This window comes from Balaenoptera physalus, assembly GCF_965194825.1.
Source record: "Balaenoptera physalus genome assembly, chromosome: 7".
NCBI classification, from domain to species: domain Eukaryota; kingdom Metazoa; phylum Chordata; class Mammalia; order Artiodactyla; family Balaenopteridae; genus Balaenoptera; species Balaenoptera physalus.
In genome coordinates this window covers 7,043,755-7,061,203 of record NC_138886.1, presented here as the reverse complement: position 1 = coordinate 7,061,203, position 17,449 = coordinate 7,043,755, and the positions used below count along the sequence as shown (strand labels likewise).

Below are 17,449 nucleotides of genomic sequence, written 5' to 3'. Positions count from 1 at the left end.
GTTCCCCACCACGGTCCACACAACCTGGACATTTAGTTAAGGTGACCTCATCCCAGACGTGTGGCAGAAGCAAACAAATCTCTGGAAGAAGGAACCTTCATGCTAGACTTCAATTATTTATACAGTTTTAAGAATTTACCATGAACAAAATATAGACAAAGGTGACCAGGTAGAAAAGGAATCACCACCATCCTTGAGAACCAGCTGGAAACAAGTATTAGAAACAAACCCACACATACTTCAGGTGCTGGAATGATCGGGCACAGATTTTAAGTTGTTTTAATTTTTTTTTTTTTTTTAATAAATTTATTTATTTATTTATTTATGGCTGTGTTGGGTCTTCGTTTCTGTGCGAGGGCTTTCTCTAATTGCGGCAAGTGGGGGCCTCTCACTATCGCGGCCTCTCTTGTTGCGGAGCACAGGCTCCAGACGCGCAGGCTCAGTAATTGTGGCTCACGGGCCCAGTTGCTCCGCGGCATGTGGGATCTTCCCGGACCAGGGCTCGAACCCGTGTGCCCTGCATTGGCAGGCAGATTCTCAACCACTGCGCCACGAGGGAAGCCCTGTTTTACTTTTTTAAAGAAGTAAGGGACAAACTTGAAAATATCTGCAGGACTTCGCTGGTCGCGCACTGGTTAAGAATCCACCTGCCAATGCGGGGGACACAGGTTTGATCCCTGGTCCGGGAAGATCTCACATGTCATGGAGCAACTAAGCCCGTGTGCTACAACCACTGAGCCTGCCCTCTAGAACCTGCGAGCCACAACTACTGAGCCCACGCACCACAACTACTGAAGCCCATGAACTCTAGGGCCTGCGTGCTGCAACTACTGAAGCCCACATGCCTAGAGCCTGTGCTCCACGAGAAGCCACTTCAATGAGAAGCCCACGCACCACAACGAAGTATAGCCCCCGCTCACCACAAATAGAGAAAGTCCGCACGCAGCAACGAAGACCCAAGGCAGCCAAAAATAAATAAACATACATATATATATATGTATGTGTGTGTGTGATGTATGTGTGTGTGTGTGTGTGTGTGTGTGTATATATATATATATATATATATATATATATATATATATATCTGCAGAGAACAGGAAACTATAACGTGAACCCTGGCAGATTTTTAAATGAATACTGGAAAATACAATAGCTAAAAAACAGGAACTCAGTAGGTAGATTTAACAGCAGACTAGATATAGTTAAAGAGAAAAACTGGAGGTCGGAGGAAATCCAGGATGCAGCAAGAGAGGACAGGGCCGTCTCATGAGCCCTGAGGTTTCCCTGAGTCCTGGGTAAACGCTGCTTTTTACCCCAGTTGGCACTCACCCACACGTTCACCCTGGTTGGGCTCTCAGAGAGCTGCCCAGCACCCCACCTGCGGGTTGCCCAACTCCTTTTCCCATTCAGTTGGTCACCAAGCCCTGCTCACTCCACCTTGTAAGCGTCTTTTGAAATAGCCACTTTCTCTGCCTTCCAGGCCAGTCTGGGTCCCAGCCCACTACCCCCTGCTAAGCAGCAGCAAAGCCTCCTGGCAGGTTGCCCTCATCCCCACCCATCAGGGCCCTTTAATCCATTCCTCAGCATCTTCCTAAAACATCGTCCTCAGTGTCTTGGGATAAAGCCCAAGTCTTTAACTTGGCCCATGGCGTCCAGCCCTCACTCGACCTTGGGGCTCTGCTCCAGGCCTGCCCTTGATTCCAGCCACTGCACTTTCCCAATGGAGAGAGCCAAAATCAAGTTCTTGCCAACCCGGAGAGACAAACTTTTAGAGGATCTAGGTAAAAGCCAAGTAATCTTTATTATTAATTTTATTATTCTCAAATTTCAAATGCTGTATTACACAAAATACATAAATTGAGGACAGTTCTTTTTCACTCATTTTGAAAAAAAAAAAAATCAAGTTCTTCATCTGCATCATTGGCATCAGGGTCTGGTTGTCCCTGGGCAACCTCTGGGTCTGCTGACCTAGTTCTCCTGGGTCCACTAGACAGGCAGTTTGTGATACAGCAGCACCTTCTGGATTTCATGCATGACACTGTACTTGAAATTTTATTCCAAACATACTGGTGTAACATTCAGACAGCTGGATTTTAAAAATCGATCCTGTAGGAGTACGTGACCTCCCCAAAACTTACCTCCCCTCATGTCCAGAGACCCGTAAGACACTTGCTTGTCCTGCACCCAACGCTTGCAAAGTGTGAGGTCACAAGTCACACCCTCAGGAATAATTACTACATCTTCATCGTTCTTTTGACTTTTTTCCCCCAGAAGTTCCACCAGGGGACCTCTAAGCATTCCATCTATCAGTGATTGGGGTTGTTTTAGGTGCTAAATGTGTCTTCCCCAAACAGTACTTTGCTGTCCTAAAGAACTAAGTGAGCCTCTGTGTTATGAGACCTGTAACAACTCAAATGCAACAGAACGACCTCACTTCTGAAGGATAACGTTTTGGGAAAAAATCCTGCCTTACAGTCAGACCCATACAGTTCTGAGAACTTGAGATTCAGAAGTCCTGGGTGTGTGTCACTGCAGTGTCCTTGGCCTGCATCACTGTCTCCCCTCCCTGCCTGCTCCGCCCTAGCGCTGCTCACACAGGGCACACTCAGCTCCTGCTGCAGGCCCTGCTTCCCGAGACCCAGCCTGAGGACACCAGGGGCCAGCCCTGCTCCCCAGCTGCAGAGCAAGGCCTCTGTGCTGTCGAGGTGGGATTCTCTTCAGGTCCTCCTGCTCGAGGTCCCTGAAGGGACACTCGTGCACCCCTGCCCTGGCAACACCCCACCCTGCTGGCCTTGCTGGGGTCAAAGGAGCAGCCAGGCCTCAGGTAACACCCACTCCCCACGTGGGCTGGGCTCCACTCCTTGCTCCCTGAGGCTTTGCCCAAAAGCGTGGCATGCGCTCCCCGAGCCTGTTCCGTCATCTGAAACACGGAGACCACCTCAGGACACACCTCCCTCAGTGACCATCACAGGTCAGCCAGGCCACGAAGCACCTCACCCACAGGCTGGGTAGCCTCTCCCGCCCTTGGCATCTGCTTCTGGGGCTTCACGTGTGTCTTCCTCAGGGCCAGAGTCCCTCCGCACTCCACAAGCAGCCCAGCTGACTTTGGCAGGACACCCTGCCCGTACCAGGTGCATGGGGTTGGGGACAGACATAATGTTCGGACTGGGTGGCCACATGATCTGGTGGCTGGTGGTCCCAGGCAGTGGCTAGGGCGGGGGTCAGCACCTGCTCAGCCAGCACTCCTGCTGCGCCCAGTGCAAGGCAGCAGACGAGGCCTTGGGCCCTGGGTGTCAGCCACACTGCCCAGACAACCAGGCCTGAGGGTACAGGGCCCCACAGTCCCCTGGGAGGGCTGTCCCCGCACACAGCCCATGGGACTGGAGAGGCCCAGGTCATGGGTAGGTGGGAGGTATCTGTGAAGAACGCAGGCCTGGGTCTGGTGCCGTCCTGGCCCAGAGCCCTGAGGTCCGAGCTGGCCCTTGGCTTCCTGACCCAAGCCTGAGAGCTCCGCTCCTCTGGGAGCCCTACCCTTGGGCCCACTGGCTGCTTGGACACCAGCTCCCAGATGCGGGGAAAGCTGCAGGAAGGCAAAGCCAGGATCTGCCGCAACCTGCCTGCCTTCTCTGCTGAAACAACTCTTTCCCAACAAATTTCCCCTTTATTAACTGCCTCGCGTGATACTATTATACAACCAGGACATGGTTCAGCAATCAAGCTGTGTGGAAGCAAGCGAGCTGGGGCCTGTGAGCCACATCATCCAGAAGAGCACGGAGCCACGGGGGACGGTGCTGTGACACAGCGTGGGCTTCCCCTCCACCAGCACACCTCGCGCCCTGGCCCCTCAGCCTTGGGGAGGCCTGGAGGCCCCCAGCTCCAGGTAACCCTGTCTCTAGGTCCTTGGGAGCTTAGGGATCAGGGTACAGACCCCAGCCTGGCCACACACATGGCAGGAACTGGGCAGAGCTGAGCTAATAAGAAAGGGACTTCCCAGTGCCCACCCTGACGAGGGATGAGCTCGGCTGGTTCCTCTCCCAGGAGGAGGCCGCAGCGGGTGAGATGCTAGGCGCCTGGCCCGACCTCCTGCTCAGCTTCTGGACTCAGCCCGGGTGCTGGCGAGGACCCACAGAAGGTACTCAGCTCGGCGCCGCGGGCCCCGCTAGGGGATGCCGTCCCAGACTCGGTCAGGTCTGCGGGGGCCCAGGGGGAGAGGGAGCGAGGGAGTAGGGCCCGGTGGGTGGCCCAGCCCAAGGCGGCTTGGCTGTGGCACCAGCAGGCCTGAGCAGCAGGGCTCAGAGCTTGGCCTGGGGGTGGCCCTGCAGCAGGGCGCGCATGTCCAGGAGCGCCTTCTCCAGGTAGTGCACCAGGCGGACCGCATTGGTCTCTGCGCAGCTGTTGTAGGCCGACACGGAGAAGTTGATGTGCGCCTCCATGGGGTTATAGCAGACACCATAGCCATCTGGGACCACGGGCCCAAAGAACATGACACAGTCTGTCTTGGCAGGGACCTGAGAATGGCACAGGACCAAGGCTCTCATCTCAGCCCCATGGTGGCACCAGCCTGCCTTTCCACGTCGGCTCCCACCGTGCTCTGCCCGACACGCCCTCTCCTCGTCTCCAGCGGACAGCGTACTTCCTCTCATCCTCTGGGGTGCAGTTCCGGTGTCACCTCTCTACAGGGACTTCCCTGACGTTCCCGAGTGGGGGCTGCCTCCTCCCCTGGGCTTCCTGCCTGGAATGTGAGCCCCTGGGGGCAGGGACAGTGGCTGTCCCTGCTCTACCCCAGTGCCCGGCGCAGGCTGGCATGGATCAGACATTCCCTAACATCTCATCAGTGACTGAATGAAAGCGGGCGGTGGGGGGGGATCCTGACTCCTTCTCAGCCTGCCTGAGCTGCAGCAAAGCCGCCTGACCCCAGCTCCTCCTCCAGAGCTCAGCTGCTTCAGCAGTGCGCCTGTGTGGGTCACATCACCACCAAGTGACCGTGTTCTGGACCTCGGCTCCACTCGGTGCAGCCTTTGTCCGGCTCCAGTTTCTAGTGGCTTCTGTTCCCTCCCCCCCAGGGCGCCTAGGGCAGTGGCCCACCTGGCTGGTGGACAGGTTGAAGTGCATGGCGATGGCGTAGGAGGTGTCCATGAAGATGTCGGGCATGCTCACCAGGTCTTCGATGGCCTGCAGCTTCAGGCCCAGGAGGTGCCGGTCGAAGGCCTCCCCACGGATGGCCTGCAGGAAGGGGAGCTGTCAGGAACAGGGGCTTCAGGCCCACGAGGCACCGCTGCCCTCCTCAGGAGCCTGTGGCGGCAATGCCTCTTCCATTCACTGGCCCCCTCAGACCCGTGAGACCAGAGCAGCCAAGCAGAAGAGCCCTCACTTCACAGATGGGGAAACTGAGGCCCAGGGACCCACCCAGGGAGGCAGGAAAGTGCAGCCTAAGAGCACAGGACTGCAGCTGGGCGGCCTGGCCTCATCCTGGCAGGGACCTTGGCAGGTCACTTGTATCTTGGAGCCTCAGTGTCTTCATCTGTGAAGTAGGAACAGTCACTAAACTCCCTTTGCGGGGCGGCAGTGAGATCTAAATAGACCTCTGCATGTGACATGGGCAAAGCCTGGCACGTACAGGCGCTCAGGGCCAGGATGGGAACCAGACCTCCACCCCTTGACTGCAGCCCAAGCTGTCAGAGGGCAGGAACCCTGCTGTCTGCCAGCCCGTGCACACCCTCAGCATCCTGGGCTCCAGGGGCATCAGGGAGAGCATGACGCAAGATCCAGAGGCCAACTCGGGCAGTCACTGGACCTCGCCTTGGTCTCTCCCACTGTAAAATGGGGATGTTCAGCTTTGTTCCAAGTGCCCCAAGCCTTAGGGGATGGGTGTCTGATGCTAAGGGCAGCAGCCATTTGCTGCAGGGATGGACAGGCAGGTGGACAGGCCGGTGGGAAGTGCCCGGGTCAAGCGAGCAGGGACAGGAGGCACCGGCTCACCTGGTCGGTGTGGGCTCGGTGGGCCCGCACGGCCTTCCGCAGCAGCTCCACCTTCTGGTGCTCCTAGGCAGGGTGAGGGGACAGGGAGCTGAAGCCTCCTGTTCTTGCCACCCTCCTCGGGGGCCCACTCCCCACTCTCGATTCTGAGCTCCCTGAGAGCAGGAACTGGAGCTGCCATGTCTCTGGCCAGTCCCCAGCCAAGGCCTGACACAGGGCAAGTGCTCACTGCTGATGACTGACCCTTGAACAACTCGGGTTTGAACTGTGCGGGTCCACTTACACGTGGATTTTTTTCAATAAATTCGACAGTATGACACGACCCGTGGTGGGTTGAACCTGCGGATGCAGAATCATGGATACAGAGAGCTGACTATAAGTTACATGTGGATTTTTGACTGTGCGGTGCCCTTATCCCCTACGTTGTTCAAGGGTCCACTGCAGTTTCCTTTTCTCTTTGGCTGAGAGAAAGCTCCACGCTGATAAATTCATGGCTCCATCTTCCCCTAGATGCCCAGTATCCACCATAGGACTGGAATACAATAGGTGCTCACTGCGTGTTGACAGAATGAGCAGGAAGGGAGAAGGCTCAAACCCAGCTCTCCCACCCTTGCCCCGGACCGCTCACCGTCACATCAGGGTCGTCCATGGCCTTGACGAAGGTCAGTGAGTCCATGGAGGCCGAGCGGATGGTGTCGGTACGGCCCAGGTGAAACATGCGCAGAGAGGCGCTTTCATAGGTGGCGCAGGCCTGCCCATAGATCCTGCGTGGGAGGTGGGCTGAGCACACCCCTGGCAGGTCCCCCCGCCTCTGCCCCCAGGCTGCATCCCTCCTTCATGGGGGGCGGGGCACACCTGTAGTAGGCCAGCTGTAGTGCCATCTGGATGAAGGAGTCTGGGCTCAGCTTCTCAGACTTGGGGAAGTCCTTTCCAAAGTGGTGGAACACCAGCATCGTGATGTCCAGGTCCTGGATCATGCTGGGGGTCAGAGGAGGTGGGTGAGGAGCAGACACCTGGCAGCCTCTGCCAACCCCAGGGAGGGGCCGAGGGCAGTCTCAGAACCAGCCAGGCACGATGACAGAGCTGACTCTTGTTCTGGCTAGAGGGGCCCGGCCCCGCCCGCCTGGCACCCAGCACTCACATGCTGAGATTCTGCTTGGCCTTCTCAATGTCGCTCTTGATCTCGGGGGTGATGTTGAACCGCAGCTTCTTGGGCATGGGCAGGGGCACCATGGGAGACCGCACGAGCTCGGGCTTCTTCCTGCATAGGACGTGGGGGTCTCAGGCTCCTGCTGGGCGTCTCGGGAGCCTGGGTCCATCCCCAGGATTAGGATGGGGAGGATGGGTGCCCAAAGCTGGAGGGGACCAGCCCAGGGATACTCTTTGGTTTGTTCTTCTGAAAACTGCCTTCATTTCAGCTTTTAAATGGTGAAACGGAGGAGGGGAAGGGACTTGTCCAAGGTCACAAGGCTGAGAAGTGGCAGAGCCAGAATTCAAACCCAGGTTTGATTGACTCTAAACCCCATGCCCTCTTCTGGCTTCCTCTGAAGAAACAGATTCCCAGGTATAAGGGAGAATGCCGTTGCTCCTTTGAAGGCTACTCTGTCGCCTCTGTGTCACCTGTCATCAGGAGCTGGAGAACTGGCTGGAGGATGGAGGAACCATACTCACGTGAACTCAATGACGTGGTCCACAAGGGTGATGATGGGAGGTCCCTCTGCTGCTGCATGCTCATAAACGAGCCCACAGGAGCCGTCTTCTGCCACGATGAACTGCAGAGGAGAATGGGGACCCCGACAGCCCCAGGTCCCTGGAGCCACTCTCTGGTTGGGTCCCATGGGTAGGGCATCCCTGAACCATCTCAAGGGGTTCTGCTGACTTATTACTGTTATTCCTAATCGCTAACACTCACTGGGGGCCTTGGAAGACCTGTCCCAGGTCACGCTAAGCACATCCCGTGCTAAACAGACCTTTCCGAGTCCTCGCAACGACCCCTGTGAGTCCTACCACCCCATTTTACAGGTACAGAGGGAAAGTCATGACCAAGGTTATGCCACTCTGCCTGGCCCCACATCCCAGGCTCTCTCTGATCTGCTGATGGCTATGTTGGAGGGGTGACGCGGGTTACCGGGCCAGGCCTAGTAATGACAGGCTGACTGCTGCTAATTATAGCCGCGTCCACCTGCTGGCTTCCCCCCTGCTTCACAAGCTGGGAAGCCAGGGACTCTGGGCTCCAGGGGAGGGGCAGGAAGTCCCGGGGCAGTAGTGGGCCAAGCCTGGGTGCGTGCCTGGGCGGGAGTCCTGGCCCTGCCAGGTCCTCACCTGCAGCGTTTTGTCGAACCAGCGGTTGCCGCTGTTGAGCTTGCTGCCACCCCCGTGCAGCATCTGGCCAGCCACCTGGCTGCGGTACACGTCTTCCGAGACCCGAGGCATGGGTGCGTCCAGGCACACGGTGAAGATGCTCTTCTGGATGGAGTGCACTGACTCCCGGTTCACCTTGTCTGTGGAGATGTGCGTGCGCGTGTGTGTGTGGTGGCACGGGGGCCAGGCCCGGGGAGGCCTCCGGAGCTTCACTTAGCAGAGGCCTGCAGCCCCACGGCACCCCGTGAGGTAGGGCTAACACCTGACCCACTTCAGAAAGGAGGAAACAGAAGCCCAGGTCATGCAGAGAGCCGGTGAGGCAGTCTGAGATCCGACCCGGGGGCTGACTCTGGGGACAATGCCCCTGACCAGCACGGGATTTGGAGGGATGGTGGAGGTGGGCTCCTCAGCCAGAGGACTTGCATTCTCACTGCAACTTGCTACTTAAGAGAAAGAATAAACTAACTGGACCCAACCGCACTGCAGTTTCCTCTTCTGTGGAATGGGGCCAACAGCACCCGCTCAGAGTTGAGAGGATTCAGTGAGATACGTGGCTGCCCAGGGCCTGGTGTGGGCCTCCCCTCCCCTCCCAGGGGTACCTTTGATGAGGGTGCTGTATGCCTTGGCCCAGGAGTTACGGTGGTTGGAGGTGAGGATGCCCACGGGCTCTTTGTTGGTTTGCAGTGATGAGTTCCAGATCTTCTCCAGCTGCATGAAGATCTGATCCGAGGTCAGGGGCGTCCCATCGCTGTGGTACACATCCAACTCAAAAAACTGTCCGGAGACAGTGGAGAGAAGGGGGTTCGTGGGAGCCTCAGATGGGCAGCAGTCACCTCCCAGCATAGCTTCCTGCTGGCCTTGGCAGCCCAGCTGAGAGGACAGCGTCAGGCCGAGGGCAAGGAGATGGGCGGAGGTCCCTGCACTGCTCTCCCCAGGCTGGCCAAGCCCACAGCCCTTCCTGGCCTCCCCCAGGCCGGGGCCTGGCTGGACACCCAGGGCGGAGAGAGGCCCAGGGCCTGCCTGTTCCAGGGGCACACGGGCAGGTGTGTTGGGGAAGCTGACTCTCGGCCCCGCCCCTCTCCTCCTGGCAACCGCGCGGGGGCTAAGACTGCGGCGGCCCACCCACTTGGTAGTTGTGCACCACGGTGACGTGCATGGGTGGCTTCTTGGTCTTGCTGAAGCTGGTGACCGAATCCTGCTTGGGGCCCGGCACACGGCAGGAGGACAGGATCTGATAGTACTGGTTCATGCACAGCGGCTTTCCCCCCAGGTACTCCACGGGCAGGGTCTCGCTGCAGGGCAGAGGGACAGGGAGGAGGGTGGGACCCACAGGGAGCTGCCGGGTATGGCTGCGGGCTTGGTCAGGCAGTGGGGCTCACACAAGCAGTGCTGGGCCCCTTCGTGTCCCCCCTCCCCCTCAGCGTGAGGTTGGGGACAGGGGGGGCCTGTTGGAGCCCAACTGGGTCAGGAGGCCTGAAATCCACCCTGCTCGTGAGTCACCCTGGAAACTCCCTTCTCCTCTCTGGGCTTCAGTTTGCCACAGGGAAGATGAAGCGGCAAGTCAACCCCGGGGGGGGCGGGGTCCTCTTTGGCTGGGATGCCAATTCCAGGGGTCTCTTGGAATAGGATCACCAGGAGGAGGTCACGGCAGCTGGAGCAGAGGACCCAGGTGTCCCAATCCCCATGCTCTGTCTCCCCAGCCCCAAAAGAGGCTGGGTCAACAGGAAGTGAAAGCGACTGAGCTCTGGGCCAGCTCAGCACCCAGGCACGGGGTGCGGGGTGCGGGGAGGGGGGCTCCGGCTTGGGGTAGGGCGGGGCCGGCTGGAGTGGCTGTGGCGATCAGGAAATCAAGGTGGGAGGAGACAGGGTGGGGGCGGGGCCACTCACTTGTCAATCCTGGCCTTGAAATCCAACACGCCCTCGATTAATTTGGCAGCGAACCTGGAGGGACCAGTTAGAGATCAGAAGGCTGTGTGGACACCCAGAAGGAGGTCCCTGGGCCAGAGACACCAGAGAGATGGGAGCAGCCTAGTCCAGGGAAGCGACCTACTGCCTTCCTCCTCTCTCACTGCTTACAGAGAGCCTGAAGGAGTTCAAGTGCAGAAAGGGATTAGGGAGATGCGCTGGCCAAGTGCCTGGCAGGAACAGCAGCATGATTATGGCTGGGTTATGAGTCAGTGCCCTCTGACTCCACCTGCAGAGGGCCTGAGGCCCTGATCCACACAGCCTGGAGTCTGGAAGGCCGTCACCCTGCTCTGAAGCATCAGTTATGGAGGGACCTAGGACTGTGAGGGTAGGGGAAGGGTGAACGGGAGGGCAGTGGCGTGAGGTGTTCCCCTCTCCTAGATCCCTTCCTGCTTCTGGGCCTCTGTGTCCCCCAGGCCACCTTGCTCAACCTGCCCTTCATCCCTGGACTGTCTGGGCCGTATCAACCATGCCCGAAGCCTGGGGGTGCTCCTGGCCCCCAACATGGGGCCCACTGGCTAGAGTTCCTGGGCCTGAACCCCTGGCCCTTCCTGGGGTGCCCTGATCCCTTTAAGAGAAGCAGTGACAGCCGTCAGTGTCTAGCCCTTGGGCAGGAGATCCTCGTCACTGGTATTTTTACCCCTGGTAGGACTGGAACAGAGGCCAAGGCAAAGTGACATGGCCAAATGTGGAAAAGGGGACTGTGTACAAAGGTCACCCCTGTGGTCAGCTGAGGAGAGCAGGAAGGAGGGGTGAAGTGCCAGAACTGGGGTGAGGGGTAGCCTCAGGTTTAGGGGGAGGGAGGGGACCTAGTCTGCAGTTTGGTGGTCAACAGCTATGAAGCTTTGGAGCCAGGAAGATCCTGCTTCCTGTCTGGGTCAGCCAATCCCGAAAGGTGATCTTGGGCAGGTGCCTTCACTGCTCTGCTCCTCAGTTTCCGTACCTGTACAACAGGGATGATGCTCCCTACTTCCTAAGGCTGTTTGTGGGGATGAAAGATAACGAACAGGGCTGGGGCCCTTCCGACCTCCCGGCAGAAAGCCCGGAGCCCCACGCCCACCTTGGCCACTCACCTGAGCTGGCCCTGCCGATCCACAAAGTCTTGCCTGGGCAGCAGCAAACCCGGGCTGGAGTAGATGACCAGGGGCTGGCGGTACTGGAGATAGGCTGTTTTAAGCCACCAGTCGGACAGCTGGGGGAAGGACCAGAGCCTGTGAGGAGGGGTGGGCGGGGACCAGGTTGCCCCTTCCCCACCAGGGCCAGTGGACCTGGCTGGGCACCCTCTGTCCCCTCTAGGGAGCACAGATTCTCAAAGTGAATGTTCAGATCCAGACCCCGCCCAATCCCTTAAACCGAGCGGCATCCCATCATCTTCCCTTTAGATGGAGCCAATCAGCATTAGCGAGGGAAATCAGGCAACACTGCCAAGAAAAAAAGACTGGCAGGAAACCTGGGGTGGGGGGAAGAACAGAGGCAGAAACATCAACCATTTTTCCTTATCTTACACATTTCAGGTCAATGAGTTTAATACTTTTAGAAATAAAGACGTCTGTCTGATAGACAGAAAGGAAAACAGAGAAAGCTATATAAAAAGAAAGTCTGATGAATGAGTTTTTGCCCATCTCAGGTAGGCACTGTCCAGGTAGGCAGGAGCCTGGGGTTCAGAGGAGCCCTCAGGAATCCTGGTCCTCTGTGGCCTCAGTTTTGTTGCTGTCAGACGAGGGAATGGACACCCACTTGGATCTCAAGGTCAGGGTAATCTGGGGAGCTCATTGTAAAGACAAATCATTGCACTAGTGACAAGGTGTAGGTGACACATGCTGCATCTCTACTGGGCTGGCCGTCCTCCGCCCAGGGCAGGGTATCTCTGGGGACTAGCCATGGACATGCTGCTGAAAGCGCCTGTCTTGGGACAACCAGGTGACTGTCACCCTTGTACCTTAGGTGCTGATGGCAACATCGCCCCCACTACACACTCCCCCAAGCACAGGCCCAATGTGCCTCTTAGTGGCAGGTTCCTCAATCCCTGGAGACCCAGGCCCCACTGTGCTTCCGCACCCCATCTTAAATAGCACTGGGACGTGCCTCTTCACCACAGACTCCCCTTGGGAAACTGCTGGCCTTGGGCCCCTGGCAAGGGGTGAAGGAGGGCAACGTGCCCGGGTGGCACAGCAGGCCAGTGGGCGACTGCTGTCTGCTGATTTGTGACCTGGAGATACGGCCCCTGATCAGCCAGACCCTCCTGTCTAACTTGGAGCCTCCTGGAGAGCTGCTGTGTGGCTCTGGGATTTCGATCTACCTCTCTGGGCCTCAGTTTCCTCATCTGTAGATCAGGGAGGGGCAGACAGGAACTCCCTCTCCTTGGGGACAGCCGGGCTGGGCTGCCCTTTAGCCAGGAGCCCTCACGCCACAAAGGACCTCAGAGCCTCTGACCTGAGCTCAGGAGTCAAGGGGAGACCCTGTAGATGTGGGCATTCCCTCAGTGAGAATCTGCTGGGCAGTGGTAGAGCCCCTTAAGAGCCCTGTGAGTGGAGAGGGGGTGGTGGCCCCAGCCCTTTAGCCAGCAGATTCTGTCTGAAGCAGTAGTTCTGGGCTAAACAAAGTTGGAAAACTGCCAGGCCTCAGACTTGCTGAGACCCTGATTCCAGGGTCCCAGGCCCTGACCTGCCAAGGCTCATCTGTGCCCTCCGCCAGCTGATGACTCCCACCTCCTCTGTGCAGCCCCCACCTTTCCACCCGCTCCCTCACAGCGCCCCTCACGTTGTAGGGCCAGACCTGGCTCTGGTCCTCTCTTGCACACCCGCTTCTCCCTCATTCACCCCTCTCTCAACACATCCCCCTTCGCTTCCCCCACACAGCTGCTTTAGGACAGGACTGTCCACCCCCCACCCCCATCAGCAAGTGCCGTGACACTGAAATATACCCTGGACCAAATGACTTCCCACCCTCTCCCCGCCAGCCTCCCACCGGGCTCCTTGCCCCACCCTCGCTTCCCTCCCAGCAGCAGGGCAGTCGTCTCTAACTTCATGCTGAGGGTGTAAGACGCGCACAGACCAGTGCCCGGGGCATCAGCGCAGACACATCTGCACACGCTTTGTGACAGACTGAGACACAGAACCAGGACAATGAGTCACTGTCACTATAATCACCCTGCAGCCCCCTCCCACTGAGCTCAAGTCCAAGTGCCGAATTCTCCCCGGGGCCCCGCCCCGCCCTGCCCTTGCACTCCACTCTAGCCTCTGTCCCCGAACGCACCAGCTGTTGCCACCTTTGCCCGTGCTGTTCCCTCTGTCTCAGACCCAACACCGCCCCCTCCCTGCCCTCCCTGCCCCTTCAGAATGAAGATGCTACTGGTCTCCACTCTCACTCTCGCGTCGTCCTTTTTATTTCTATAGAACTTCACTGCCTGAGATGACCTCGTCCACTCGCGTGTGTCCTCTTCCTGCCCTACTTGAACGTCAGCTCCAGCAGGCCGCTGACGGTGCCCTTCTTGCTCACCCAGCACCCTGCCTGGTGCCAGGCACAGAGTAAGTGCTCAAGAAACTCCGTGGGGCAAATGGATGCACCAGAGCAGCCCGTATTGGAAAATCTGGGGTATGCAGCCAGCAACAGGCCACAGGAGGGACGCTCACAACGACCCAGGGTCTCTGGGTGGGGGGTGCCCTGTTCCCCGAAACCTCCGCGCGAGCCAAGGGGACTGGTGTGCCCCCTGCCTTCCCACTCACCCAGTTCTCCATCTTCCTGGCCCTGCGCTCCAGCCCCTTCTGCAGGCGCTCCCCTACGCCCCCCGCGGTCTGAAACTCTTCCACCAGCTGCTTGGTTTGGGCCCACTCCTCCTCGCTCACGATGGGCTGCAGCGCCTTGAGATAACGGTCCAGGGTCTGCTGGAGCGGGGGCACGGGCAGCCGTGGTAGCGAGTCCTGGTGTGTCTTAAAGCGACTGGAAACCTTCATCAAGGAGGAGGGCTTGAGGAAGTCCAGGGGCTTCACCTGCAGGCAGCAGAACATCCTGCTCATTCTCTCACCGGCTCTGGGAGGCCCTGGCAATCCCAAAGCCGAAGTCCTGGGCACTCATGTGCCCACTCCGGGGGTCAGAGACGGCCTCTTGGGTGGTGCCTGCCCTGGTTTCCCAGCTCTCCAGCTGTAGGTGTCCCCACCTCTTAGGGGCCAGGAGATGTAAGTAGGGATGGAGGAGGGTGGGGAGTGGTCACTGATCTTGGCAGCACTCAGAGGAACCGAGTCAGGATGAATGGCACCTACTGGGGGTGGCAGAGCTCAGAGGGACCTCTCACCTATTGGATGCACAGGGCCCCACCTTTCTCACCCTGGGACGATGAGCCAGCCAGCAGTGAGGTGACCACTCCCTCCCGGAGGTCCCCACCTCCTTTTCTCCCATCCTTACCAGGTGGAGACATAGGAGGGAAGAAGAGAAAATCAGATAGGGCCAGACGACGACAGTACCTCTGGGTGAGGGAGAGGTCTTGGGCTTTTTCCTGTCTGTGGGGTGGGGACAGGGGTGGCATGGGGGCAGCGCTGTGCCAAGAGAGAGCTGAGTGGCCTGGCAAGGAGGGTGAGAGCTGACAGAGAGGGAAAGTCTGGAGACTCTGGAGGCGGACAGAAAGAGAGACAGGAGGGTCCGAGGCTGCTGGCAGCAGTGGGCAGGCAAGCGGCAGAGGCTCCGTTTCATACCTTCTCTTTCTGCTGCCCGTCCTCCATGGCAGGACTGAGGTTCTGAGCCCTGTCTGTCTGCCTTGGGCTGGATCTCTAAGCCTAACTGTGCTACCAAGTGGGTGAGCAGAACCTAGCAAGAGGCAGCCACTTGCCCGGGCTGGAAAGAAAAGACAAGAGCCAAGATTCAGGGGGAGGCAGAGGTGGCAGTGGCGATGGCTACAGCAGCTGTGGTGGCATCTGGGCTTATGGCTGTCACAGGAGCAGCTGTTCCACCCTACTGAGCTTCCAGAAGTGGAGGAATGGGGAGCAGGTGAGAGGGCTGGTGGTGTGCACTGGAGTAGAAGGAAACCTGGAAAACTTTTCCCTTTCTTCCCTGGATGGGCCCAGTGCTAAGGAGGCAGGCCAAGAGGTTCTAAAAATGCACCTGTCGGAATCTGCATAGGTGTGCTTGATGAGGGACAACTTGGGGCTGGAGGACAGAAACTGCTTGGTCGCTGAGGTTAAACCACAACCCTGAATACAGTCCTGAAAACTGGGGTTGGTGCAAAGGAGTAGACACTGGGAAGGGAGTGTAAATGGACATTTCCCTCCAAGACTCTTGGGGCCCTTCTGGGCCACCCTTCCACCAAAGCCTGGTTCTCTTGAGTTGTGGCTCATTCAGCTGGGGGTTACGAGACCTTTGGGCATTAAAAATAAACCAGGGACTTCCCTGGTGGTGCAGTGGATAAGACCCTGAGTTCCCAATGCAGGGGACCCGAGCTTGATCCCTGGTCCGGGAACTAGATCCCACGTGCATGCTGCAACTAAAGAGTCCGAGTGCCGCAACTAAGACTCAGTGCAGACAAATAAATAAATAAATAAAAAATTTTTAAAAACCTCCCAAAAACAAAGAATGCTGGCTTTGGGACTGGACTAGATTTGAGTCCAGGGAATGCTGGCCAAGTCTCCCCTTGCCTCAGTTTTCCTGGCAGTAAAGTGATCAGGCCATTTAGCAGGTCCTAGAAGATGACCTAGAGGCCATCTGTGGGATGGGAACAGAGCTCAGGTGGCAGTGGCAAGGATGAGCTGGAGCTCTGAGGTCCTGGAAAATCTGGAAAAGCCTCTGGGTAGGTGGATGGGTACCTCAGCCCTCTGGGCCTGGCAGTGTCTGAATACCCTTCTTGGCCCAGACAGAGGGAGATACAAACAGAGATATGCTTGGGGTAGAGAGGAAAGGAATCCAAGTCAGGATAGCAGCACTACCTGCTCCAAGCTGCCCCCGGGGAAGATTGGGGGTAGGGGTGGAGGCATGGGAGTGGGTAGCTGTTAATCAAGTTGGGGAAGTGACTGGTGGAGAGGGAGGGCATGGGGCTGCCACCTGCTGCCTTCTGCCAACTCTGAGGACTTTCTGAGCAGCCCAGCTTGATGCCCTCACTGGAGTGTCTCTGGCCACACACAATCCCCCAGGGGCCATTTGATAAGCCCGGGGAAGGTGACCAACTGGATGGGGTTGGAGACGTGGCTCTGGCCGGGGAAGAAATGGCTCAGGCTGAGCGTGCGACAGGTGTGTGAGGCAGAGAATAACCGTGAGGAGACACTCTTGGTGTCTCTCCGCTCCTTGGCTCCGGGCCTAAGGGTGGAGGTGCTGCCCGAAGCCAGGGTCCTTACTGTGTCTGCCGGGTCTTTGGAATTTGGCGCCACAGAGTGTGGCTCCGATCTAGCCTCTGACCTTAAGCCTCAGTCTCCCCCTCTGCCAGCGGGGTTAGCCCACCTGCCGACCCCGGCCCAGCAGCTGCTGGTGAGGCTGGACTGCAGGCACCGGGCCGCGGCGCCTTGACGGCCGGTTTTCCCACTGGGGCGTAGCTGCGCTGCTGGCCCGGTCTGCGGCCCGCCCGCCCGCCCGATCCAGGGCCCGCTAGGCCGGCTTCCCGGCCGCACTCACCACGGTCCTGGCAGCGAAGGCCAACATCTCTGCGGCCCGCCCGCGGACACACGGTCCGCTCCGTCCCCCGCGCTGGGCAAAGTCCGCGCCGCCGCCGTGGGTGGGTTCCCGCTAGAGCCTCCGGGCCAAGGTCGTCGAGTCACGGCCGCCAGCCGGTAGAAGCGGCCCCGCGCCCACCCACCGGGCCGCCCACCCAACTGGCCCGGGGCAAGCGGACTCCTGGGGCGCGGCCTCGGGCCAGTTGCAGGCCCCGGCGGCTAGCCGAGAGCGCGGGGCGGGGCCGCGGGCGGGAGCAGGGCGCAGTTAGCGGTTGGGGACCCCGCGAGGTGGTGGAACCCCGGAAGGGGAGCAAGGCGGAGGCCACCGTCCAGCTCGCCCTCTCCCACCTCCATAAGCCGTCCAAACTGTTGGAGGCAGTGGTGTGCACCCTTCTCAGTCCTTTTGGTGCCCTTGAGCGCTGCTCTCAGAGTGGTGACAAAACACAACCATGCTGACAAGGGACTGTCTTCTACTAGTCCTAGGGATAGCGTCAGAGCCACGCAACAAGATGACAGGT

General features: G+C 58.5%; 1 protein-coding gene across 4 annotated transcripts; it reads right to left on the bottom strand.

Annotated features, from left to right (window-relative positions):
• Positions 1–1,778: 1,778 nt before the first annotated feature.
• CRAT (carnitine O-acetyltransferase) lies at positions 1,779–17,410 on the bottom strand. 4 transcript variants are annotated; one of them, XM_082470178.1, is made up of 15 exons: positions 16,894–17,410; positions 14,991–15,129; positions 14,028–14,291; positions 11,376–11,494; positions 10,225–10,278; positions 9,464–9,629; positions 8,937–9,111; positions 8,299–8,477; positions 7,648–7,748; positions 7,118–7,237; positions 6,832–6,954; positions 6,605–6,740; positions 5,980–6,042; positions 5,086–5,223; positions 1,779–4,508 (listed from the first exon to the last, which is right to left on the bottom strand). In XM_082470178.1, the coding sequence occupies exons 2-15, from the start codon at positions 15,015–15,017 to the stop codon at positions 4,293–4,295; spliced, it is 1,881 nt and encodes a 626-aa protein (XP_082326304.1). In that variant the 5' UTR covers positions 15,018–15,129; positions 16,894–17,410; the 3' UTR covers positions 1,779–4,292. The 4 variants fall into 4 exon arrangements, 3 of the variants coding, with proteins under 3 accessions (XP_082326304.1, XP_082326303.1, XP_082326305.1); XM_082470177.1 differs by lacking the exon at positions 14,991–15,129; XR_014265966.1 differs by lacking the exons at positions 6,605–6,740; positions 14,991–15,129 and having other exon boundaries at positions 4,371–4,508.
• Between the last annotated feature and the right edge of the window lie 39 nt (positions 17,411–17,449).